Below are 27,733 nucleotides of genomic sequence, written 5' to 3' on the forward strand. Positions count from 1 at the left end.
TGGTGTAGATCCACCTTAGTACCTTTGGGTTTAAACCCCATGTTTTGCCGTAAACTTTGATGATAGTCCCTTTATGTGATAGAAAGGGACAAAGAAACTTTATGTGCTTGATAACTTTAGTGAACGTTTATGAATAAGGGGGTTAGTCATCGTACATATACAATCTAGCATCGCACTTCCGGATCAAGTCTTCAGTGTACTAGCTTAACCTCGTTAAATTTTCTTGTTCTTTATGTAACCTAAAAATTGTGATAAATATTCGGTTGACGTCGCTTATTTTGAAATCTAGGTACCAAAGCGGCGGCTCGGTTCTAGCTTCTAAAGTTTTTTTATACCACATGGTGGCAAACAAACATACGGCTAATTCAGGCGGAAATTACCGTAGCCTATGGACACTTGCAACTCCAGAGGTGTTATTTGCGCGTTGCCGACAGAGAGCTCATTCCACAGGTGTTATGAGAGATAAAAAACCGGCCAAGAGCGTGTCGGGCCACGCTCATTGTAGGGTTCCGTAGTTTTCCTTATTTTTCTCAAAAACTACTAAACCTATCAAGTCCAAAACAATTTTCCTACAAAGTCTTTATAAAGTTCTACTTTTGTGATTTTTTTCATATTTTTTAAACATATGGATCAAAAGTTAGAGGGGGGGGACGCACTTTTTTTCCTTTAGGAGCGATTATTTCCGAAAATATTAATATTATCAAAAAACGATCTTAGTAAACCCTTATTCATTTTTAAATACCTATCCAACAATATATCACACGTTGGGGTTGGAATGAAAAAAAATATCAGCCCCCACTTTACATCTAGGGGGGGTACCCTAATAAAACATTTTTTTCCATTTTTTATTTTTGCACTTTGTTGGCGTGATTGATATTCATATTAGTACCAAATTTCAGGTTTCTAGTGCTAACGGCTACTGAGATTATCCGCGGACGGACGGACGGACGGACGGACGGACGGACAGACTGACATGGCGAAACTATAAGGGTTCCTAGTTGACTACGGAACCCTAAAAAATGACGAGATCTGTGGATACTCGAGAAGGGGAGATGTTACTCGTATCTTACCTTGACGACACGACACACCTCCTGCCATAACGCGTGTGTGTCTGGTTGTGGGGCCGCTAGTCGAACGTAGTCGGGGAACACTAGGCCGCCGGGAAACACTGTGTTTACACCTGTCAAACAAACAGGTAATTAAAGGGCATTTCTTTTTTTTTGTCACTTTTATGAAGTGTGATATTTTTGAAAAAAAATATGGTATTTTTACTCAGAATTACTAGCTTTTTCCTATTTCTATATAATTCCTAGTAGTTAAAAAAATTGTCCCATACGATTTTTTCTTATTTTGTTACCATTTTCCGTACATGTTGTATGGGGTAACAAAAGAGGAAAGTAACAAAAATGTATGGAAATTCTGGGACACTTTTTGTCTCCCAGTGAGATTGAAAGTACTCGTGATTCTGAGTAAAATTGACCTAAAATTCCCTAAAACAATCAAAAAAATTTTAATGACAAAAAAAAAGAAATGCTCTAAAAACAGAACTAACTAGTTGTAGATTGGTTGAATAAAATATGTGTGATATAATTTTATATCAAATTAAAATCTCGTGAGCCCTCTTAGCAGTTAAGACCTGACGCGATCGGTTGGTTGCGTAACCTGGAGGTCGACTAAGGGCCGGTTGCATCAAACCCTCTGTCACCGTTAAAGCGTTCGTTAAATTTTATTGTATGGTAAGTTCCATAGATGTATGCTGCGTGACGATGATGTGTCTGTCAAATGTGGTTGATGCAACTGGCCCTTATAATATTAATTGTCGTTGTATACAAGTATACGCCATACGCTTAAAGCAATAAATAAGGAGTTAACAGTTGTGCTGTGCAATTTCCGCAAGTCGAGAACCATTCTACCTATTTTGATATGCCACCCCATCTTCTCTGTGAAACCTAGTTGTGTCTACAGGTTAATAAATGCCTCCTCTAGTCTAGTGTCTTTCTTTTTCAAATCAAGAGTGGACAGGTAAATATCTTCTGGGCGAGCTCACTCCATCGTAGACCACATCTTTGCCTTTGGATAGTAAAAAAAATAGGCTATCCGGTGAACTCTCTTTCATTTAGCGAGAGATGACAGCACTCAAATATGTACCATATCACATGTTTGGATGCACATTAATAAGACCTGTATTGCTGAAAACGCTGAAGTACTGACCTGTGCTAGGCACGTCTAACGTGGAGGCGCCCGTGTGTCCCACCATTTTCATGTGCAGCGCCATTTTTTCTTCTAACAAAGTCGCGTGCTCTCTGTCTTTAACTCGCAACGCCTCTGTTGGCACAAAACATTTAGTCAATATAAAAAAAAAGAAACGAATACATATCTGAGGGAGGGCCTACGTCCTAACGCGAACCAAGTTCGACATGTTGTCTCCTCACACTTAGTACATATTTACTTTTTTCGGCCTGGTCAGCCATATTAGAGCCCATAAAAGGCGTAATCCATAGTTGCTGAGGTCGCCGTCACCGAAATCGGTGAAGAGGACTATATATATATACATATTTACAAATGCGTCAGAAATACTTTGTCGAACGTGCTTCGTAGTAGGCTCTCTGATGCAGGAATTAAAAAAATGGAATAAAAATTTAAGCTTTTAGCAGAAATAGAGAAGCTAATATCAAATTATTAAGTGTGAATACAAAATAAGCGATGTTTTACATCAGATTAATTGATTATGGTAAAAATAAAATTGTAAAATGTACATAAGTATGAGACAACAATTGCTAGACAATAGTAGCTGTGTGGATTGTTTTTGTAGAAAGTTGAATACGTTGTTAAATCATACCACTAATGATATGTAATATCAGCCGAATCTTTGCTTTCTAACTTACTGTATATGCTAAGATTTTTTTTTTTACAAAAAACATTCTAAGTTTTGTTTAAGTACATACCGTAACTTTACAGATAACCTACGCTAAAACTATGACGATGAAACTAACTGAAATACAAATTATAAGACGTTATATTTCTAGATTGTGTTTTATTTGAAACTTTACATTTAACAGGCAGGAATTTCAATGTTGAACAGAATTAGGAGTATACAATCATACAAACTATTTTCTATTTTTTGTACTTTATAAAATTATAATCTAAGATAATCTACCATTTTACAATGCTATGTCATTACTAAAACCGTATACTTAAAATGAAATTATTTACAATGTGACCTCCATATAATTGAGTTTGAACGAGGAGGCACACTCAAAGGTTATGACAGATGGCGCCACCCTATTAGTCCGTACGTGAGAGCGAGAACATGATATGTTTTCTCTCTCTCACATGTGAATGACAGTGACATGCCTAGACACTCACACAGGCGCCGCCTGGCGGGATAAAATGTCAGTGAGCCTCCTCATTATAAAATTATATTTCATTTCAATACTAATATTCAAGAGTCACACATATGGGTATTTCACTAAAAAATAAATATAAATTAAAACAGCATATTTGGATTGACACAATGGAAACTTATGGAAAAAATATATATACTCGTAAATAATTTTGGCCAGCTTTTTTAGTGAAATACCCTATGTGAGTTATATAAAGGTAAAATTTATATGAAGGCACATTGTTATGGAAATATATTGTACATCAGTCATGCATCATGCAACCATCTAGAGTATTGAAATCACCTTCTATTTGCCACCATGGAGTCTCATCTGTCCAATAAAATGTTATACATAAGCAGGTTGAAATCTATTGCTATTCTACAGTTTCAGAAAACTAAAATTTATTGTAACATTTCTTTATAAGCCTAATTACGTAACTATGTATAAGACATATACAAAAAAATAAGGTTCTCCTTTAAATACTTCATTTCTAGGTTCCATGTCTCTATTTACAGATGAAGATTTAGTGATAAACTACTTCCATACAACTCTTATTAATATAACCAATAATATAAGATGGTGGACTCAATTCTTAATAGATAGATAATAATAGATAGAAAGGAACAAAATACAGTCGCTTCCGTGTAAACAAAACAGACACGATAATAGCGCGAGTAGTATTTGACATAAAAAAACCAATATTATAGATTTTGGGTATTGAAAGTGTATGCATGATGATTACGCATTTTCGATTAAAAACGTGTGTATTTTTTAATATATTTTGGCCACCGAAAACGCAGTCATCGATGTAGTGACGTCAACGAATTCGATCTTACTTCATGTCAAAATAATCACTGACATAATGCACTTTTATATCTCATACTTAAAAATCAGAAAATGTTGTTTTCGAATATAATGACCTGATGCACAGATTTTCTATAGATTAACATGACTGTGTTGTTTTCGCCTGATTACGTAAAAGTATAGTTTAAAAATTTTTCGTTTTCCTTCAACGCTTTTGTTTTTAGGTCATATTTTATTTTTGTATGTATGTATAATCGAAAAATTTTTTTTGCTGTTAATTGGACAGTACTTAATCATATAAGACAAACTTTTAAAAACCGGCCAAGAGTGTGTCGGGCCACGCTCAGTGTAGGGTTCGTTGTTTTCTGTATTTTTCTCAAAAACTACTGAACCTATCAAGTTCAAAGCAATTTTCCTAGAAAGTCTTTATAAAGTTCTACGTTTGTGATTTTTTTCATATATTGTAAACATAAGGTTCAAAAGTTAGAGCCCCCCTTTAGGAGCGATTATTTCCGAAAATATTAATTCCCCCCTCCATTTTTAAATACCTATCCAACAATATATCACACGTTGGGGTTGGAATGAAAAAAAAAATCAGTCCCCACTTTACATGTAGGGGGGTACCCTAACAAAACATTTTTTTCCACTTTTTATTTTACCATTTTGTCGGCGTGATTGATATACAAATACATATTGGTACCAAATTTCAGCTTTCTAGTGCTAACGGTTACTGAGATTATCCGCGGACGGACTGACGGACAGACAGACATGGCGAAACTATAAGGGCTTCTAGTTGACTACGGAACCCTAAAAAGGGTCAAGTAGCCTATTATTGATTACATAACTCGCTTTTTATTAACACGAGAGCGACTATCTTTTGTTCGTTTCCATCGCCGATGGCTCATGGCCTCGCTTTTGGTGGGACCTAAATCCCGTATCTCTCTCAATAGATTATCGACTATATTCGTCCACTAATAGTAGAAACGTGACTCACCAGTGATCAGTCTTATGCTCTCGTGCCTGGCGTCGAGCGCTCGCTGCCGCTCCTCGGCCGACGCGTGCGCGCCCTCCGTGTCTTCCACCTCCGACGGACATTGCGATACCGCCAACCTAATCAGAACATTATTCGATTGAGGAGTGTCTTTTCTTAAGGACTTATTCTTATAAAGTCAACAAGGTTTAGAGGTATTTCTCTAGGAAGACATAGATAAAAATAACCTCTGTTGACTTATAGAAATAAGTCCTTTTGAAAAGACACTCCTCAATTAGTGAAGCGAAGACTAATTTTAGTACGGCCCTGGGCCTGTAGACAAGAGTACAACTGATGACGCTCCGTAATCCATACCAGGAGCGGCTCACTCCGCGATTCTATCGCCGCGCTACAAGTACATGCCGGCGGCCGCGAATTCGCGGCCCATTCAGTGGTGTCGACCTTCGCGCGGCGCAATAGAATTCAATGTCGGCTGATCGCGTGCGGTCCGTTTGTTAATGTAGGTAAGAATTTAGAATGGCGGCGTTTTGTGAACATCAACTTGCCTTCTGTACTTGTACTATTATTATATTCTGTGTCCATACTAATATTATAAATAGGAAAGTGTGCGTCGGTTTGTTTGTCCGTCTTTCACGGCAAAACGGAGCGACGAATTGACGTGATTTTTTAAGTGGAGATAGTTGAAGGGATGGAGAATGACATAGGCTACTTTTTGTAGTATCTTTCTAATGCGCGAGCGAAGCCGCGGGCAAAAGCTAGTGTATCATAGTTATCTCTAATGCGTATTGGTGCGACAGTGCCGGTGAACTCTCCGTGACGATTGCACTTTTAGCTACAGCCCCTGAACAGACCATTATTATTCAACGAGTGACATATGTCTAAAATGTGGATTGTATATTCTACTTTAAATACTTTAAACCAAATGACACACTGATTATCAAATGAACGTGCCATCCAACCGACCGTATCTATATTATTTCATACACATACATATCTTAAGTAGGTACCTAATATTGTGTATCCACGCGTGGATATCCTTAGGTCGGTGTACCCGCAGCTCGAACATTTCCGGTTCCGCGGGCCCGCTACAAATGAGGTATAGACCCCGTCCTTCGGCGCCCGCTTTTCGCGTACTAGTAGTTTTACCAGCGATACGACTCCAGTCTGAAAATAATGTTGAAATTAACTAACATGATGATAAGAACAAGATCTGGAAAGAGATTCATGCATACATATCGTATATGCAATAAGTTAAGTTCAATCTTGATCTTAAACTAATGTTTGATAGTTGCTTCCTAAGTACTGTAATATGGCGCAGTCGGTAGGATAAACGCAATATCATATACCTACCCTTAAATGCATAGTGATGTATATATGCATCATGCATTTTTGACTCTATTGACAGCATGTCAAAGTTCAAATTTGAATAAATCTTAGTCAAGGTCATGCATTTAAGGGTTAAACGAGCAATTCTTGTATATTTATTTATTTATTTATATACATATACCGACGATTTCGGAAACCGCTCTAACGATTTCGCTGAAATTTGTTATGTAGGGGTTTTCGGGGGTGAAAAATCGATCTAGCTTAGCCTCAGATCCCGGAAAACGCGAATATTCCAGTTTTCATGCGTTTTTCTTTCGCGTTAGTAAACGTAAAATATGGTCGTTAATTTTGCCGACCGCGCATCGGTTCCGCGTAGCTTAACTTATATGTATAATACCTTATTGTCAGGCGTGAAGAAGGTATATTTGTTGTTATTGTCGTGCAGGAAGAACAGCACGTCGGTTAACACGATCACTAGGAGCGTCTGCATTTTGCTCCGCCCTTGCATTAACGTCGCTACTCCTTCGAACCTGAAATAATATACATTTGAATATTTTTGTAACAGACATATATCGTCATATCATGTGTCACTTTTACCCTTATATACGTGTTAGAACGTGACAACAGAATGGCGAAAGATGAGGAAGAGGCGACTCTTCGATCTTAGCTCTAAAGCTTAGGACAAAACAAGCGGTCTTGGCCTACGAAGTGCATTATAGCAAAGATGCTTATAGACTACGAATTAATCGTGCCCTCATCATCCTCCTTGCGTTATCCCGGCATTTGCCGCGGCTCATGGGAGCCTGGGGTCTGCTGTGACAACTAATCTTAAGATTTGGCGTAGGAACTAGTTTTACGAAAGCGACTGCTTGACCTTCCAACCCAAAGGGTAACTAGGCCTTATTGGAAGAAAAGCGGCTGGAAAATATCAAATGACATTTCACACATAAGTTCCGAAAAACTCATTGGTACGAGCCGGGCTTCGAACCCTTGAATTGAATTGAACCCTCCGGATTGAAAGTCGCACGCTCTTACCGCTAGGCCACCAGCGCTACGAAATAATCGTGCCCTAAAATAGGAAATTGAATTTGGATGTTAATGTTTGACAGCCAAAATATTTTGAGGACGGTATTCAAAAGAAGTCGTTGTTACATACTTAAGACTTCTGTTCCCTTGCAAAAAGTCGCTTTCTTGAACACGCTTCTTGAGGACGCAACCTCTGAAGTTAGCAAACGACTTTGCGTCGATTCGGTAGTAGATCTCGAACTTTATGTCACGCTCTTTCACTGCCGTTTTCTTCGACAAATATTCTAATGTGAAGTCAAGACACTTACTTCAGACTCCTGTTCCCTTGCAGAATGTCACTCTTCTTGAACTTGCGTCCCCTGAAGTTGGCGAACGACTTGGCGTCGATTCGGTGGTAGATTTCCAGCTTTCTGTCTTCTCGCTCTTTCGCTGCCACTTGGTTGTCCACGTCTACTAAAATTTCCTGTTAAAATTAATTCAAATTAGTACAAGTTTAACAACCCTTCCTGGTTGGCTGCCTAAGGTAAATAAGAGCCAATCGCCTAATGAGATAAAACCGAGGGTAGCAAGCAACGTCTAACCAACTCTGACTTACGAGTAGTAGCAAGATATTGCTATTGTAAACGCGAAAGCCATTTCTCGGTACATCGGTATTATGAATATCGACGGATGACAAGCTAAGGCACTGGTCCCACCGCGAGCTAGTAAACTATGAGCTATCGGCTATAAAAACGAACAAAAGATAATCACTCCCGCGTAAATAAAAGAGACACGGCGGTGTTTATAGTTACTCGCCCAGCGGTGAGCTATCAATGTCGCCGTGTCTCTTTTATTTGCACGGGAGCGCTTTCTTTTGTTCGTTTTTATAGCCCATATAGCTCATAGTTTACTAGCTCGCTGTGGGACCAGTGCCTAAATGTCACTAAGTACTATCATAAAATAAGTTTAGAACCATTGTGAATGAACAAGGTTATTTTTTTGCTTAATATTTTGTTTTCTAATTACATAGTACCTTTTGCTTGTCAACCTGCTATGAGGAAGTCAAATTCCATATTGGTAACGCATAGTTCATTAGCAATGACCAATGAAAGACCAGCGCTAAACCAGGTACAGTCACCGGCATAAATAAGTGATGATTTCTGTACCTTGTCGCTTTAAATCGTTTGACAAGTTCGTATGACATTTCTGTAGTGTGACAGGCCACTCACACTACAACTCCTAACCGTACTATATAAGTAACCGCACATTGTAATACTGAGCACAATAAACCTATATCTCATACAAGTGAGTTCTCCTTTAGTCCCCCACATCACATGGCGACCCTGCCAGGATTTCAAACAAGACGTTAATGTGACAAGGTATAGAAATCATGACATATTTATGCCGGTGACTATACCTTGAGACGGTTTCGTGGCTTACTTGTTTTCTTTTTATTAGGAGGAGCCTGGCGCAAGTAAACTAGGCTAGAGGGATCTCGAATTACTCGCCCAGGATCGTGAAAAGTGGAAGATTCTAAGAGTCCTATGTCCCTAATGAAGGATAGCAGGATCACGTCATCATCAATATCAATTGTGCGCAAACATCAATATAAAAGCTTACCTTTACGCCACAAAGCGCCTTCTGCAAGAGTTCTCTCTCGTTGATGTCATCTCCAGCGGTTTTTAGTAATGGTTCCAATAAAAGTGGATATTTGGTGAGCCTCTGCGCCACAAACAGCACGCACTCTGGTACACCCTGCCACAGAAAAAACATTGATATAAAAATCTGTATGAATGGAATGAATGAATTAGATTACAGGTAGTCTTACGTTTTCTTCTTAGTCAAATTATTCACAATTTCAGTGCATTGAGAAGATTTTCTCGAAAAAATATCTGTTAAACATAATTATATCCATAGTTGTAAAATTATTCAACAAGACGAGGTGAAATCTCATTAAAAATGAAGAAATGTGTCAGGCAAGTATGATCGCGCGATAAATGATAAAACATCAGGCCGTCCCTATCACACTATTCGTAAGTGCGATAGGTACAGCCTGATGTTTTATCATTTATCGTGCGACCATGCTTGCCTGCCTGATATCTGTCGGTACTATGTATAACAATAGTTAATTTTTCATAAGTACCTTCTTCCTAAGTAGAGGGTTCTGTTGGCACTTGCGTATGAACCGCGCGAGGCGGGGCTCCCGCGCGCAGCACTCCTTGAACACATCCACGGCGTCGCGGTGGCGCGAACAGAATTCACCTGCAGGATAGATCCAGCTCAATGTGGGTTCTTATGAGCTGCATGCACATGATGGAGAGAAAACTGAATGTGTAAGACACTGGTCTCACCGCGACCTAGAAAGCTATGAGCTATCGGCTATAAAAACGAACAGTAGATAAGCACTCCCGTGTAAACAAAAGAGACACGGCGATTTTGATAGCTTACCACTGGGCGAGTAACTATAAAACATCGCCGTGTCTTACTAGCTCGCGGTGGGACCAGTGCCTAAATACGTAAATGTAACTTTGTGTATACGTTTAACAAATAGACTTTAGTAAGTTTAGTACTTTTCAGTCAAGAGAGTTAAAAAACCGTCGCAACGCGGGTGTCAGCACTGCAGCTGCATGTGTCGTGTGTAAAGGTCTATAAGTTGTTTGAAATCTAATTGCCATAGGCTTGTAAACTGGGGGTTACCATGACGTACAGTTTAGGTTTAGAGAAAGGGACACAGCTCAGTTACATAGCGTCCAACCTAAACTGAACGGCTTTAGCACGTCATGGTAACCCCCTGATCTTACCATAAGCAGCCTTTAGTCGATGCCTGGCCGGCGCAGCGAATGTGTCAGCTAGTATATCAGCTACTGAAGCTATTTGTGCTGACGCCCGCTGCCTCGCCCGTAGTCGGGATAGTAAGGCGGCGTGTAACGTCCATAGTTCTTCTACGCAGGGGAACATTCGAGAGACTTGCGCTGAGCTTATGCCGGGGAATCGGAGCATGCCTTCTGCGAACATCTATAATAAAATTACACAAGTTAATATATTTGGGTGATAAACTGTTCCAAAACCGTAAATATTTTGATGAACAGGCTGTGGTGACAGTTCAACATAAATTCAATAATATTTATTTATTTATTTAATCTTTATTGCACAAAAGAAAATCTTGCAGTACAAAAGGCGGACTTAATGCTTTAAGGCATTCTCTACCAGGCATTCTACTAGGCATTCTCTCTAATATTTCGTGCTGAGAAGGCCAATTATTTCGAAATATCGACATCGTCATCATATCAGCCCAATTTCATGCATTCACCTAACAATCCCCGTGTGATAACGGGTTAAGAATTTCACAATCCCTTTTCTTCCCTTGGGTGTCTTAGAAGTCGACTGTGGGATATGGGTTAAACTGTGGCGTAGGCTGGCAACCTGTCACTGCAATGTCACAACTTCGTTTTCTTCAAACCCCTTAATTGCCAAGAGTGGCACTGAAACTTGTGTAGTTTCATAAGCTCTGCCTACCCCTTTATGGGATACAGGCGTGATTAACTGATTATGCAGTCACCGGCATAAATATGTGATGATTTCTGTACCCTGTCACATTAACATCTTATTTGAAATATCATACGAAGTTGTCAAATGTTTAAATGCGACAAGGTACAGAAATCGTCACTTTTTTATGCCGGTGACTGTATATATATGTATGTAGGTATGAGTTCATGTAACAATTTTCTGCGGCCGTTTACTTTTTTGGGGGTTTCTAACACATACATAATATAGAAAACGAATGAATGTTACCTTCTGCATAAGCCTTATCGTAAGGCAATGGTGCTTCTCAGTCAGTATCAGCTCGTAAATATGCTCCTGTCTCTTCGTCTCCCGGTCCCCGATGGCCCTGGAAGCGAAGTTGAAAATGCTAATTGTACGCCAAACCTGCTGTCTGCTCTACGAAGCAACAGGAAATGAAAGAAGCTGTGCACTACTCTACGGCTACGCTAGAGAATGGGTGGGTAAAGAAATAGAACGAGGGTGCTTACAGGCAAGTTGAATTTTCGGGTGTACTAATGAAGATTTTCAACCCTATTACTGATAACCACGGTTCGGATATCTCGTAGCATGGTAAGACGTTAGAGAACCATGGAGTCGATTTTAACATAAAAGTCAACTCATACTCACATAATTATTCCAAGAGTTGATTATAAATGAAATCAATATAATTTGGAATTGAATAAGACTATATTTTTAAATGAAAAAAGACTGCCACACTATGTTGTATACGTACGTAAAAAAACACGCAAACAAAAAATACACACGTGACTAAATTTGATAAAATGACCCGTGCGTCTACCGCAATAAGTCTGTATAACCGCAATAAGTCTGTTTACTAGATAGGTAATTAATTTTTCTTTCATTTATTGTCTTAACAGTTAACATTCAGTCATACAGTTTTAATAATTCATCGTTCTACGTGAAATTAAAAGCATTTTGTGACAAATTATATACATGAGGATGAGTAATGAGTATAAATTAAATTTCATGTTAATATCTCCATGGTTCTCTAACGTCTTACCATGCTACGAGATATGCGAACCCTGCTGATAACCACAACCTATATTGGATAAAAACGATACTGAGTTTACCTTAGGAACCAAACATTTTTAAAAACTGACATCTCGAAAATTTTAATCAATGCTTTATTTCGGGTTATCGGTAAACAGTGTAACAAACTAATAGATTATGGCTAAAAATGTATTTATTTGTTACAAACAACTAAGTATAAATATTTCAATTGTTTTGTTGTTGTACCGGAGAAAAAATAGAAAATTCAATTTGCCTGCAAAAGCAGCTTTTCTTACAAGATTAATAGTACATTACGATACAAGTGCGTAAAAAAGGAAGTTCGAACCGAGTGGCGATAAATTAAAACACGACCGAAGGGAGTGTTTTAAATCGACACGAGTTACGAATTTCCTTTTCGCACGTGTATCGTACGACGTTTTTCAGTACAGATGAGCCTCTGAAGTTTCGACCTGGCATATAATGAACCACTTCTCGCACTGGTGCGTAAAAAACACCATCTGTACTGAAAAGTACGTTTCAACATTCAAGTATACTACTGATAGGCATGTCGTGTATGTACTTAGAGTGCATATAAGTAAGAGTACCTATACTTGTAAGTCGTATCACTAATAGCTAAATTTTAATGCGTATAAATGAGCTAGAGATCTAAATTACTATTAACAAGTGTAGTATGAATCGAATAATTGTGGTCTAATACTAGTGCTAAAGAGTTTTTGGTGTAGATTTAGTAAAGAGCATGTTGAAATATATAGGAAAGTTCGAAATTGCGATAGTTGTATTGTCAGTGTTTTTGTTATCTAGTGGATATGTATGCAGTATTGAGAGTTTCCATCAACTAAGTAATGACTTGATTAGTGTCCCGGAGCTGTAAGTTCACATTTTTGACACATTTGTTTTGAAGTATGTTGCGATGTGGCTAAGACGTATCGTTTGCCAAATCTAGCGATTATTTACGAATTGGTTGAATCGATTAGGCCCTATGCACAAGGAGGCGCTTAAACAAATATACGATTTCTATCAACTTACTGAAATGTCATTTGAATCGAAATGACACTCTACCACAGCACTAATTTAAAAATAAAAATGAATGATAAATTACATAATAAGTAAATCCTGCGTGATAAATTAATATCGTAAAATACTCACTAACGAAGATCCGTAAAAATGTAACGTGTGTTACATTATGTTAAAGTAAGCGAAATATTGCTTTTAAGTACTTGATTTTTTTTTAAATATTATTACATGATTTTATTTAAAATTTCATTAGGTCGCGCGAGTTTACGTTTTGTGGACGCTGTCATGTGTCAAAAATGTGAACTTACAGCGCCGGGACAATACAAGGCTTGGTAATAAACTCTTCAATTTCTAGAAAATTTACTTCCATGTTTTTATTACCAGAATGCCTAAATGTAACGGCCTTCTTATCTAGTATATTTCATGCGGATTTCGAATTTAAATGAAAACGCACGTGCTTGATCACCCGACCAATAATTAATAACGAAGATCATTTTTAACCCCCGACGCAAAAACGACGGGGTGTAATACGTTTCACGTGTCTGTCTGTCTGTCTGTGTGTGTGTCTGTCTGTGGCATCGTAGCTCCCGAACGGATGAACCGATTTAGATTTAGGTTTCTTTGTTTGAAAGCTGCGTTAGTCGGGAGTGTTCTTAGCCATGTTTCATGAAAATCGGTCCACTATGTCGCGATCGAGGGTTTTTTCAAAATTTTAATTTTGTGGTTAGGTTACGTATTCAAGCGTAGCCGACTGTGACCAACGGTCTGTATCGCCTTATTTTTGTTAACGCCTATTTTGACGCGCATTTTAGGGCAATGCCAACTTTCACGATGACACCCTGCATACGATTGGTGTTGCGTTCAAAGGGTGAAAATCCACATCAAATAATCTATATATAGTGAATTCGTTTTTCATAACCAGGTCATAGCAAATAGTTGATACTCACTTAGCCAGCCCCTTAGGCGCGCCCGCTGCCCAAGTGTCGGGCTCCGAAGCCCCAAGTCCGAGCAAAATTGCCTCTTCTCCCAGCAGGTCGGGTGTTAGGTACGCCTCGGGCCACTCTGACGCTCCTGCGTCGTCTGATGCACTGGAAACGAAATATTTATGTTTTCAAACATTTTCGAGCAGTATCCAGCGATAAATTAGAGTATAACAACGTGTTCTGTTCTCTGATAGATATCGTTGTCTTTCTAAAGACGAGCGATATTGATCGGTTGTTACGGAAGGTCCTTAGAACTTGTACATTATTTTTTGCTGTGTACTTAACACGGGTGTACTTAACATGGGTTGGCAACGCGCACGTGACACTCCTTGAGTTGCAGACGTCCACAGGTGACGGTAACCGCTTTCCATCAGGCGGACCGTATGCTTGTTTGCCACCGACGTAGTATAAAAAAAGCTTTAGATGAAGGGATATATTTCCATTATGATTGGAAAGTTGTTTCAAAGTATGTATATGAATACATTTTCAGCTCCCTTATGACTACATGACATATTTTTATTCGAAAATATAATATGACATTTTTACCGGCACCTATGGAGTGCGGACTCTAATGATAAAGTGTTATGGTACAAAATTATGAAGCTTTATTTTGTATTCTCTAAACTACTTAACTATAGATTCCGGCACATTTTTTTTTTATTTATATGTAGATCCAACAGCTATGTCATTAAATATTATTTGCAAGGTTTTAAATTAGCTCAATGAATTGGTAACTTACTTGCTCTGGTCGTGCTTGTGGTCGGAATCCTTGTCGTCGTTGCACACGTGGCCGGTGCTGAAACGAGACAGAAAGATTAATCTCTTTCTAGCATGCGTTAGGGGAATATGGCAACACAGAAAGTGTTCTACTGCAACTGTATCAACTGTACATTTACCATGGTTCGCGATAAAGTATTCTATTCTATTTTATTCAACCACAGATTTGTCAAATTATTGGTCATATTTTCCTGTAATTCTAATGCAATTAATAATCTAATATTTTGTTGTATCTTTTTTCATGATAGCTTAAACAGTTCTATCACACTCATCAAGATGACACTACGCATGATGGAATTAGGGCTGATACAGACGGAATGCAGCCCAACTGTAAATTGTATGAGACCTGGGGCCCGTTTCTCGAAAGGTACAAGCCTTGTATTACAAGTGCGCGAACTGTCAAATCGTATGGGTTGTCATGGAAACACTTTGTAATACAAGGCTTGTACCTTTCGAGAAACGGGCCACTGGGGCCCGTTTCTCGAAAGGTACAAGCCTTGTATTACAAGTGCGCGAACTGTCAAATCGTATGGGTTGTCATGGAAACACACTTGTAATACAAGGCTTGTACCTTTCGAGAAACGGGCCACTGGGGCCCGTTTCTCGAAAGGTACAAGCCTTGTATTACAAGTGCGCGAACTGTCAAATCGTATGGGTTGTCATGGAAACACTCTCGAGAAACGGGCCCTGGGGAAAGTTACAATTTACAAGTGGTTGTCAATGTCTTATTTGACAAGTTGGGAAAAGTCTTTCGCTTGTAACTTGTAACTTGCACTTGACCTGTAGGTTCAGTTGTGCATACAATTCTTATGCAAGTTGCAGTTGGGTCACGTCTGTAACAGCCCAAACCCACTGTTATCCCTGTAATTTCTGTGGCTTTTTTGCGCCTTTTGCTTCATAGCTATTTCATGTATTCAATTTAGATGATTGACAATATAAGAAGTCTTACCCTTTCTTAGTCAATTTTTTTAGTCAATAGACGACCGGTCTGACGCAGTCGCTAGTGACCCTGCCTGCTACGCCGCGGTCCCGGGTTCGAATCCCGGTAAGGGCATTTATTTGTGTGATGAGCACAGATATTTGTTCCTGAGTCATGGATGTTTTCTATGTATATAAGTATTTATATATTATATATGTATATCGTTGTCTGAGTACCTGCAACACAAGCCTTCTTGAGCTTACCGTGGGACTCAGTCAATCTGTGTAAGAATGTCCTATAATATTTATTTATTATTTATTATTATTATTCATTAAACGATTTCGAAAAAAGGAAAAGGTGCTCAATTCGTCGGGATCTTTTTATCTATGTAGTTCCCCCGATTATTTACTCTAAGACGCCTGGACCGATTTGAAAAATTATTAAGTAACATATTTCTGTGTTGCCATATCAGGGAGTACCAAATGCAAACAGGGTCAATCTCAACCGACGCAACACGAGAACACTGGGTTACGGCACAGCTTCGAAGCTGTCTTAACAAACCAATCACAAAACACGCTGCAAAGCCTAAATTATAAAAAGAAGCCATTGACAGAAAAAGAAACACTTTCACGGTTTGAGAAAATTTGAAAATCATGCAGATTTGTTAAAAAAAGTGTAATCAATATACATGTACTTAATAAATACTGAACAGATAATTCTGAATCATATCAGGGACGTCCAGACAGAAAAACATTTATTTAACCTTACGACAGGCTAGCAACAAAACATCTACAAATTATAAGTAATTGCCTGCTAGTGTTATATATTATAACGTAACTGAGGCTTAATAAATTAGTTTTAAACTAACTGCCACAAATAGGGTCCTTGTACAAATTTTTGGATAAAAATAAGAATAAGAAAACATTTATTAACACACAAATATAAAAATTTTACCTTCCAATAAAATTGTTATTATTTTGCCTGGTATATCCGAGGTCTTATATATAGAGAGAGTACGTCGTAGACGTCGCATCGGACCGATAGATGGCGCCATCGTTCGTTGTAAGTCGCTCCGGCGTCACACCGCCGCGATGTTGGTAGTCCCGTTTTCCCCACCTGCAACATAAGGCTCCTACGCGCCCCGGCCCGCCACCAGCCACCCTCATTGTTGAGGAGAAGTGCCGACGGTATATTAAGCCTACCAGGAAGGCATCACTCAGACCTCGGATATACCAGGCAAAATAATAACAATTTTATTGGAAGGTAAAATTTTTATATTATTTGTGCCGTTTGTATATCCGAGGTCTTATATAGAGACCTGTTTAATATCTCCTGGTGGCGAGTCAGCTGGCGCGCAAGCCTTTGGTAGCCCTATTGGCATAGCATAGAAGAATAAGTGAATCGGTTGTTGAACCGATTTGATAGATGTATCAGTCGAAATCGCCTTCGATCCGCGAATATCTCGGTGCCAGAAACGCCTAAAGAGATTTTCGTGATGACGTTTAGCTTTAGTCAGCGAATAGTTAGAGAAATGACATTATTATACATTGTAGGCGAGGCTGACTTGAACAAGATACAAAAACCTTAGATACACTTTTATTATTAACAGACACGTTATTTTATCAGGTTATTATAAACCCAATTTCAGACACAAAGTGTGGAAATTAACTGTAAAAGTAGTGTAACTATCTGTACTGTAGCAGGGTAACGTAATTGATACTGCTTTTGTCAACCCTTCGTAAAAATTATCTAAATCAATATTAGCTTTGATATGACTATTTAAAGTCCAACGTCTTACGTCCATATCAAACACAGAAAAAGGTCATCACTCACGCGCCCGAGGGCTATTTGTTACGATACTGGTATTTTCGATCAGACTATTTCGCGTCAAGCGAGCGCGGTTACAAGCGAGACTCCTGAACTCTGAACTCTTTTTAGTGAGGGCATTTGAGGATACTGATCGCTCGGTAAAACTAGCCTAGAAGATGAAAAGTACGAGCGCTGTCGATTGCTACTACACTGGACGGAGGTATCAGTCGATTTCTTCAAGTCAGTCATTGACTCTTAGGGTAATCCATTACCTAATCCAAAACCCGATGCGACGGATTTCTACTTCGTGCAATGAAGGTCGACAGTGTAGACTGAGAGGTGACGTCCGTGTCGCATCGCTGGTGGTTGCTGAACACGTCGTGGTAGCAGGTCAAGGGGTGAATTAAAACACCGCCACACATGCGCGCTTTGAGAGCGTAGGCGGAGCGCAATAATGGCGGTGCACCGCACAAACGCTGGCGTTGCGCCCAGTGGGCACTAGCGGGAACTAACGAGCGCGGATTGCGAGCGCAACGCGCGCGGGACGCGAGCGGAATGCGCGCGCATTCAGCGCGCTGATAGCGTAGCGTTAGCGAAGCGGAATGCGCTTTATGTGTGGCGGAGGCTTAATACGTACCGTTGTACGGCGTAATGCAGGGCTCTCGCAGACGAAGAGGTACGATGACGGGCGAAGCAGAAGAAGGCGAGGTCACCGAAGGTCACTTACTTGGCTCCCAGGGGGTGCATACTGACCTCGTACGACAGTCTGTTGGAGTCAGCAGTTACTGTCGTAGTTACTCGTAACCGAAGAGATGTAGTCCTGCCATCGTACAGCATAACATAACATACAACCGAACTGTGCATAGCATATAGTGCTATGCGAACCTTAATCCGGCTGCATGTCACTTCAGTCGCCAGCGCCACCGCCTGTTGAAGATTATTTTCCATCGGAAGAGCTTTACTTTGTACAATATTCCGATTATTTAAGGTCTTATCGGGCTGCAAATGCAAGCAAAACAGGAGCGATTGGCCTACAGCTATCGGCAGCTGTACGAGGTAATGCTGGAAACCAACCTCCCTCTGTAGACTACGAAAGTTGTGAAATTGATGAAATCAGGTTCTACGATCGAATCAAGCTCTATATTAATTCAGTATAGTCGAGCCAGATGATAACTACTGAAGTCCTCCTGAGTTCCTGGCCCCTTTCGCTTTGAGCTGGAATCTCAAGTTCACTAAGGCGAAGCGGGTTTATTTTTCCCAATTTGTTTATTAGAGGCTCGGCGAATAAGTTAATCTCTCGAATGGACAGGGGGCGCCACAAGCCTCCGGGAAATCGTCGTGTACTTGGAACCCCCGCGGCCAGATTACCGATCGGTTTTGGTGTCCGCCCGGTAAACAGACGCACGCTCAGGATGCAGCACGCTGGCTCGAATTCAGATCTGGACATTCTGAAAGAGTTTTTTTTTTTTAATTCCGCAAACCTTTACGATGTCTTTGACCTACACAATGAGCGACGTACAGGAATCACAGGGTCGTCTCGCGAGGCGCCTCTCCGATTAGATAGCTCGCGAACATCGTCAGGACACCCTCGCAGCAGTGCGGCTCCTCGTCCGGTTATTGACGTCTTACCTCGTTCAACTATGGGTGGCCAAGCCACGTTAGGACGTAGCATCTTTAGAATTTATCTGTTCTCACTTCGGCGACGGAGGAGTCATTGGTCAAAATAGAGTGTAAATACTGTCGAAGTACTTCACGGGAACTGGAAAGAGAAGAGTGGATACATAGTGTACGGGATGTCAGCTGATAGCGGCGCCCGGCGTCACATTGGAGGGCAGTATCAGCCTGGTCAGCAACAGAGTCTGCAACGATACCGTAGCGGACGGAGCCCGGATATGGTCGTGGCACCATTGTAGGGGAAGACAGTGCTCGCGGTGAGCGTGACATCTTAGGCGCGACGGGCGTTATCAGCGTGGCGGCTAGCAGTACCAAGGGACCACATCAGCAATCTTACCAGCTTGTCACTGCAGCAGACGATGTTACGTTCGGCGGTGAGATTGAGACGGCCGTCGTCAGCTCGAAAGGCGTCTTCGATGCCCCTGTCGCGTCACGCAGTATCGTGCTCGGTGGCCCTCTCGAGGTCGCCGCCGTCAGCGCGGAGGCACCGGCGCCAGCATGACAGTCAGCTACATCGGTGAACAGCATCAACAGAGTTCGCGGCGTCGTCACGGCAGACGCGGCAGGAAAATTAGCGACGCCTTCGCGGCAGCCGCAGTATTGCGCTCGGTGGCGCGATGAAGGTCGCCGCGTCTGCAATCTTACCTCGTGCGATCGAGGCGACATCAAGGCGCCAGCATCAGCGTGTCGGCCGACGACACCGGTGGAAAACTTCAAGTAGCTTGCGGCGATGTCACGGCAGACGCAGCAGAAGGATTGCGACGCCTGTGCAGCGGTTAACAGTATTACGCTCCGCATCACCACTGAGGCTTGTCACGGCAGACGAACGCTCTGCATCACCATCGAGGCGCCAGCATAAGCGTGGCGGCCAGCGATACTGGTGGACAGCTTCAGCAGGGTCGCGGCGTTTTCACGGCAGATGAGCGCGCTGCATCACCATCGAGGCGCCAGCATAAGCGTGGCGGCCAGCGATACTGGTGGACAGCTTCAGCAGGATCGCGGCGTTGTCACGGCAGATGAGCTCGCTGCATCACCATCGAGGCGCCAGCATAAGCGTGGCGGCCAGCGATACTGGTGGACAGCTACAGCAGGATCGCGGCGTTGTCAGGGCTGACGCACGCTCTGCATTACCATCGAGGCGCCAGCATAACCGTGGCGGCCAGCGATACTGGTGGACAGTCAGCAGGATCGCGGCGTTGTCACGGCAGACGAACGCTCTGCATCACCATCGAGGCGCCAGCATAAGCGTGGCGGCCAGCGATATTGGTGGACAGCTTCAGCAGGCTCGCGGCGTTGTCAAGGCAGACGCACGCTCTGCATCACCATCGAGGCGCCAGCATAAGCGTGGCGGCCAGCGATACTGGTGGACAGCTTCAGCAGGATCGCGGCGTTGTCATGGCAGACGAACGCTCTGCATTACCATCGAGGCGCCAGCATAAGCGTGGCGGCCAGCGATATTGGTGGACAGCTTCAGCAGGCTCGCGGCGTTGTCAAGGCAGACGCACGCTCTGCATCACCATCGAGGCGCCAGCATAAGCGTGGCGGCCAGCGATACTGGTGGACAGCTTCAGCAGGATCGCGGCGTTGTCATGGCAGACGAACGCTCTGCATCACCATCGAGGCGCCAGCATAAGCGTGGCGGCCAGCGATATTGGTGGACAGCTTCAGCAGGCTCTCGGCGTTGTCAAGGCAGACGCACGCTCTGCATCACCATCGAGGCGCCAGCATAAGCGTGGCGGCCAGCGATACTGGTGGACAGCTTCAGCAGGATCGCGGCGTTGTCACGGCAGACGAACGCTCTGCATCACCATCGAGGCGCCAGCATAAGCGTGGCGGCCAGCGATATTGGTGGACAGCTTCAGCAGGCTCGCGGCGTTGTGGCGGGGGCAGAAGGTGGCCGCGCTGGTAGCCTGCATATTGACGACAGATCACTAACGGCGCGGCGCTCGCGTCGGGGCAGCAGCAGACATACTTACAGCGTCGCACGCGACGCCTATGTGGCGGCCACAACGTTGTTCGGCGGCACCGCAGAGATGGCCATCGTTAACGAGGAGGCAACTTCTACGCAACTTCGGCGGCGCCGACGCGGCGGACAACACTGCCGCGGTCAGTGGCGCTATCGCAGCGCTACAGTAAGTTCCGGCGCCGACACGTGGCTTGGGGCCTCCGCACCGAATCGGAAATCACCCATTCGTCGGAGAAATTCAAACCTCCTTGGAGCGCGGTATTCCTCCACCGCGCCCTCCGCCGCCGCCGCCGCCGCCGCAGCCCGCAGGTCGCGCAGCACGCGGTCGCGAAGCACGTGGTCCCCGGAGCACGTGGTCCCCGGCGGAGCAACTTACCTACGTTACCGCTTATATTCTCGCGCGAAACTTTTAATACGCGGATAACACTTCCTACTTTAGTCTCGGAAATGCGAATAGTTTAAAAAGAAAACTGATTAACGGTAACGATTTTTGCAGCATGGAACTTTCTTACAAAAAAGTGGGTAGAATCATAAAGCACCGCTCGTTCATTTCTATCGTGAGAACCCCGAAAGACGAATAATGATCGCTAGCGAGGCATAATATATCTCATTATTCAAGAAGAACGAGCGTAAATTAAAAGGGAAGAAAGAATTGACGGTGAAAATTGAAATTGAAAAATTTCATAATTCCGAAACGTTATAAGCCACTTTTTAAATAAAAACACGAATAACTCTGGTTTGACCAGGAGTAACAAGGAAATAGAAACTAAAAGATTAATTTCGAGACACCATGCTGTAAAAATGTTCGAACGGAATACGCGACAACCGGTCACTTCGGCGTTCGACGAAACAAAGAGGGTGGCTGGTGGCGGGCCGGGGCGCGTAGGAGCCTTATGTTGCAGGTGGGGAAAACGGGACTACCAACATCGCGGCGGTGTGACGCCGGAGCGACTTACAACGAACGATGGCGCCATCTATCGGTCCGATGCGACGTCTACGACGTACTCTCTCTATATATAAGACCTCGGATATACAAACGGCACAAATAATAAAGATTCAACATTTACACAAGTATATTAAGAATACCACAAACAATTTGCGCGCATGCCAAAATGAACGGACTCAGCATATTCAGCTGCGTCAGCCATTTCATTGCGATTTGGCCGCACAGCGCTGATTTTCAGTCCGTCCCCTTACGAGTATTAGGTTACGACTCTTGGACTACTAAGTGTATAATTAGCTTTGTTCAGAAACTAAGACCAGGCTCATGTGTATGTATTTGTATAAGGCACTTTATCTTGTGGTAAGTAGTAACAAATACCTTAATGCCGATAGCTAAAATCTGCCTGAACATCCCTCCCTACATAATTAACCTAAAATCCTCAGCGAAATCAAATCGAAACAAAAATGAGAACGAACTACGACAACAATTTCGACCAGAAACTACCTCAAGATAGAAAGATACACAAGTAAGGCGTTGTGGATGAGACGACCAACTAGAAGATCTTGTAATGTGTATGGAGCCGTGACGTACTGATGTGTAACCAAAATGTTTTAAATTATAATAAGCTTTAGTAGTGTAAGGGGTCTAACCAAACCTATTGACGCAGTATCGGCTGTCGCTGACCAAAGTCGTTCGTTAACATGCGTACGCATGCGTCGCGTTAGCGTCTTCATAGGTACTAACGAATGATTTTAAGTCAGCTAGAGCGGAATACGCGTCCATAAGCTAGGAGAAACCCTAACTGTGCATAATTAGGTATTAAAACATTGGAATGTTTTATGAAACTCGCTTTCAGGTCGTTTCGTAAATTCACACTCGTATTTAATGCCTATAATTATGTAGCAGCCACACTAACTACTATTAAAATCGTTTTTTTTTAATATATATTCTTTATGTTCTGTCACCAACTATCTCAGTCCTTTATTTAAATGTTAGAACTCCTAATATGTTTACTGTAGGTTGTATTTTGCGTTGTAAAACAACATTTTCTTAAAAAGCAAACTAATCTAACATTTATTAATACAACAAAAACATACTTCACCTTTAAAAATAAACCAATCTAACCTAAAAACACAAAAAAAAACTAACAAAACAAACCGAACAAAACCAAATCGCGCAACCAGGATCACATAACCGCGCCGAAGTCGAAAGAGAGAAACGAAACGATGACTCATGACATGTGTGATGAGAGAGTAAGAGAGAGATAGCGCGATGTCGCAGCATTCCCGCACTTACTGCACGCCGAGTTTCGTCGCCACACGGCGCCACGGCGAGTAACATCCCGACTGCTTCTTGCTAGCGTGCCGCGGAAATAAACACACGCATAAGAATCGTAGGTGAGGATCGTAAGGTCTCGTCCAGTGTCCGGCGATTGGCGTTTGCGCTGTTTCGATTCTATATCTATGCGCGTCTTTGGGCTGATTTGACAGCTACGCGGGTGGAAAAACTAAAGTGACAGCTAAACTTTACTAGTTTTAATCACGAAAATCGCTTTGAAAAATATGTTTTGATGGCACCTCAATTTTTCCACAATTGAATGATTTTCTTTATAAGAAGACATTCCGTTCGACACAATCAACTAATTATAAAAAGAAACAGAACTAGCATATAGAAGAACATAAAGTGGCAAACTTTGAGCGAACAGAAAATAACAAGAAGGTTTGAAAACAATACAAAAATGGCTGAAAACTAGCAATGAACGAGGCATTCGAAATAAAAAGTGTATATATATATTGAAAGAGTGTATATATTGAAGATTATTTAAAATATATCACAGTGTCACATACTTGTGTATCTTCTTATAATCAAATCACTGTCATGGCGGACACTTGCCGTGTCGACTAACCAGCAACAAAACGTTTCTTGGCATGTGTTGTTAGTACAAATAAATCAGCCAAGCCATCAAGAAAACTTGAGAACACAAAAACAGAAATATTTCTCTAAAGTTAAATCTAATTTCACGGTAAAAAAGTATTTTTAACACTTCTTTTTGTATTGTATTCTGATAACAATATAATATTTTTGTTTAAATATTACCCAAGTTTTGTCAATGGTCACATTACAAACCCTGAACATTATTGCGCGCAAAATAATTGATAATGCATAGCGTAAAACGGCGCCTGCTTGGCTATTCGCTCGTGGCCAAAGTCCTTGCAACAATGAAAAAATAAAGCCGCAAAATATATTCTACAAAACCCTCTATGTGCCTGTCAAATGGGTAGAGGTGCACGGCATCCACACACTTGGCGAACATTCCTGTTCACTGGTATTTTACCAAACCGAACAGGCAGATAACTCTCCGCGCGTTCGTTTTTGTAGTTTTTTATCGCTGTTTGCCAAGCGTGTGGACGCGCCATTAATTTTTTTTTTTAACTTTTTTTTTTGTAGTTTTATCGTTATGTGCCAATGTTAAAACCGAGTTCGAATATAGAATGTATCGGTTAGTTTAGGAACATACCTGTTTGGGTTTTGTGACTGGCTAGAGACTGAACTCCTCTTGCTACTTTTACCACTTGCCGCGCTCAGGGATTTGCCGACGGAGGTCTGTAAAATAATTCGTGATACTCATACGATAGGAAATGAAAATTGAATAACAATGAGGGTGGTGTTCAGATCAACGTACCTTTGATGATTTTGGTTTGTTGCATTCAACAATGTAGTCTTTACACACGCTTTGGTGTACAGTCATGGTGCAATCTGAAAATAAAACATAATATGTATATGTATAAAGATATGATTTTTTGTACTAAATAGTTGTTTATTCTGTTTTCGAAGTATTTATCAATTTTCGTGTGACGTGGCTTGGATCCTATCAGCACCTGGCATGCCTGGCAGGCAATCATGGTCGCGCGATAAACGACAAAACATCGGGCCGTCCCTATCGCATACTAACGTTCTGTATAAATGTTGTAATTTTCCCAGACATTTTGAATCTTTTCCTCAAACAATCAAATAAAGGCATCATTCTAGATGTCACCTGACAAAGTATCGAACGGGGTGGCTGAATTAATTTTTGTACGTGTTTATATCATTCCTCATCCCACCAACGATGCGACCGCTGACGTCCAAGAGGATTTATTACACATTGCCCTTAACCACTTTACAAGTTTCCACCTGGGAGGCGATTGGTCATGGGAGTTCACTGGCTGCAGTGACTAAAGAAAAGAAGAGAAAGAAAAGTATTTGATGCATTGAAGACTTACGTTCACAATAAAAGGCGGGCTTGTCGGTGAGCGCTCGGCCGCACCAATCGCAGTCGGCCGCCGACGTTGCCGCCTGCCACGCGTGCGCCGCCTTACGTGATTTATCCTGGAAACACATGAAACAGGTGAGAAGTGATACAATTTCATATTCGAAGGGTCAAACTAAACACAAGGGAACGCAACATCGTCAAACACGAACAGTACGATTCAGGTATCTCGCTACAGTACGCGATTTTTTTGTTTATTAATTGTAATATTGTTCTCTTTTTTTCTGTCTCTTTTTTTTTTGTTATGTAAGTCTAAGTTTCGTGACGCATTGATTTTACTGTAATGTCATGTAAAGGTGTTTTACTAATAAATATATTTTTATGGTTCTGACCCGCACTACCTAATCACATCACTGGCAACAAACGTGGCCGCGTTGTAGACTTTTTATGGTTTTAGTCTAAACAACAAAGAGTAAATTTGCTGTCAGATCTTAACTGACAGAGCCACTTACATGAAGCTATTTAAATGTGTCGCTTAACTTCAAACTTGGGTACATCCATTCTGCTATAAGGTTGATTATCGTTCAGATCATATTTTTTTTTTTTTATAATCAACCTTAAAGCCTTGTACCTACTCTAAAATGTCCTTTAGAGCAGGTACAAGGTCTTCTAACTTAGTTTTATATTGTAATGTAACACTGACCTTCTTTTTCCTGAAAAATAAGCTGCCTCTTTTCCGCCGCTTTTCTGCGTGGTGGTCATACGCCGCTCTGTAGAAAACAAAACATATTACAAAATATATTTTTAACAAGCAGAAACGTCTGCTAACGATTCTAAACATTTTTATATTAAAGGAAAAAAAAAAATGGAAAAATTTACGCTTCCGGCGGGACTTGAACCCGCATCATTTGCAATCCGTGCAAGACTCTTAACCAATTGAGCTACGGATACGGATTTTTCCATTTTTTCCTTTAATATAAAAATATTACAAAATATTCAAAACTTCTTTCATCATTGTTCAGATAAAAGTTCCGATTATTCCTATCGAGAATTAAATTTGTCTAGAATCATGCCACGCTAGAAAAACAAATCAGAAAAACGTGTGAAAACGAACGAAAACATTAGCAAAGCTTGTGCTTTAACATGCCAATAGAAAAACATTGCAATTGTTTATTATTTAAGTAGTGAAACTGCTTACCAAATCATGTACTGTAAAGTATGTGTGTAGTACAAACCTTTGTTGTTTTTCTTTTCACCATTTTAACCATCATTCAAAACTAACCATAGTTTTTCATCGCAACTGCAATACGGCCAACGTCTCATTATCATTTATAGTCTCACTTTAAGAACACCAAAACGTCTTGGATTGGACCTATCTTGGACCCAATGACCATCAAAGCCATTCACGATGTCTCGTCCCATTAGTAATCCGCAAGGTCTGGATGGTCCACTTACCGTTTCAAGAGCGCCTGTCAGTGCTGCTGTGATTCTCTCTGACCAAAAGCGAGTAAGGCCTGATTTAGACGGCGTGCGAACTCGCATGCGATTTTAGTTACATTGCGGGCAGTTGAGGTTACATACAATTTGCACAGCCATCAAGTACCGCAATGTAATAAAACTCGTATGCGAGTTCTCGTACCGTCTAAATGGGCCCTAAGTGATGAGCTATCGACGATAGAAACGAACAAAAGATAGTCGCTCTCGTGTAAATAAAAGAGAGAGCGAGCCATTCATAGTGCATAACTCGGTGACAAACTATAACTCGCTCACGCTATCATCGCGTCTCTTTTATTTACACGGAAGCTACTATCTTTTGTTCGTCTCTATCAGCGATAGTTCATCGCTTACTTTCTGGTGGTGGCGCCCTGGTGCCTTATTACTAAGTCCACTCACTGTTCCAAGAACGCCAATCGGTGTAGACCCAAATGTTCTTGATGTGCGTTGTTTCTTCTCCCCTGCAACTGGGTCGTGGCGCCGACGGTCGCCGCCGACGCGTCTTCGTCGCTCTCCGTCTCGCTCGCACCGGCGCCAGACAAGCTAACATCGAGTGAGACAACGCTTACGTCCAGTGTCACCACAAAGTTTTGTACATTGATCTAGGGAAGCTGTTAGGAGGACCGTATGCCTTTGTAACAAGGTACGGCCAGTCAAGTGTGCGCGATAGTATTATCGATATTATTTGTGGTGACACTGTAGAACTATCGTCATTGTGTATATAGTTCGTGTCATCCATGATGACGCGCAAATTTGTTAAATTTAATAGCATTACCAGTCAAAGCGGCGTCTTCATGAATGACACGTTCTACTTATGTGT

The 27,733-nt window shown here is 41.6% G+C and overlaps 1 protein-coding gene across 1 annotated transcript in view; it reads right to left on the reverse strand.

Moving 5' to 3' along the window:
* The window catches only part of LOC125240185 (rho guanine nucleotide exchange factor 18), an 84,758-nt gene that overhangs the window by 18,589 nt on the left and 38,436 nt on the right, over nucleotides 1-27,733 (reverse strand). The window contains 18 exon segments of the mRNA XM_048148011.1: nucleotides 1,071-1,180; nucleotides 2,212-2,325; nucleotides 5,182-5,297; nucleotides 6,186-6,300; nucleotides 6,303-6,342; nucleotides 6,902-7,034; nucleotides 7,839-7,993; nucleotides 9,130-9,264; nucleotides 9,653-9,771; nucleotides 10,311-10,524; nucleotides 11,302-11,398; nucleotides 14,046-14,186; nucleotides 14,821-14,877; nucleotides 24,688-24,773; nucleotides 24,853-24,926; nucleotides 25,433-25,538; nucleotides 26,123-26,189; nucleotides 27,313-27,456. Coding sequence (XP_048003968.1) covers nucleotides 1,071-1,180; nucleotides 2,212-2,325; nucleotides 5,182-5,297; nucleotides 6,186-6,300; nucleotides 6,303-6,342; nucleotides 6,902-7,034; nucleotides 7,839-7,993; nucleotides 9,130-9,264; nucleotides 9,653-9,771; nucleotides 10,311-10,524; nucleotides 11,302-11,398; nucleotides 14,046-14,186; nucleotides 14,821-14,877; nucleotides 24,688-24,773; nucleotides 24,853-24,926; nucleotides 25,433-25,538; nucleotides 26,123-26,189; nucleotides 27,313-27,456 — 2,023 coding nt within the window.

Source organism: Leguminivora glycinivorella, chromosome 2 (genome assembly GCF_023078275.1).
Source record: "Leguminivora glycinivorella isolate SPB_JAAS2020 chromosome 2, LegGlyc_1.1, whole genome shotgun sequence".
NCBI classification, from domain to species: Eukaryota; Metazoa; Arthropoda; class Insecta; order Lepidoptera; family Tortricidae; genus Leguminivora; species Leguminivora glycinivorella.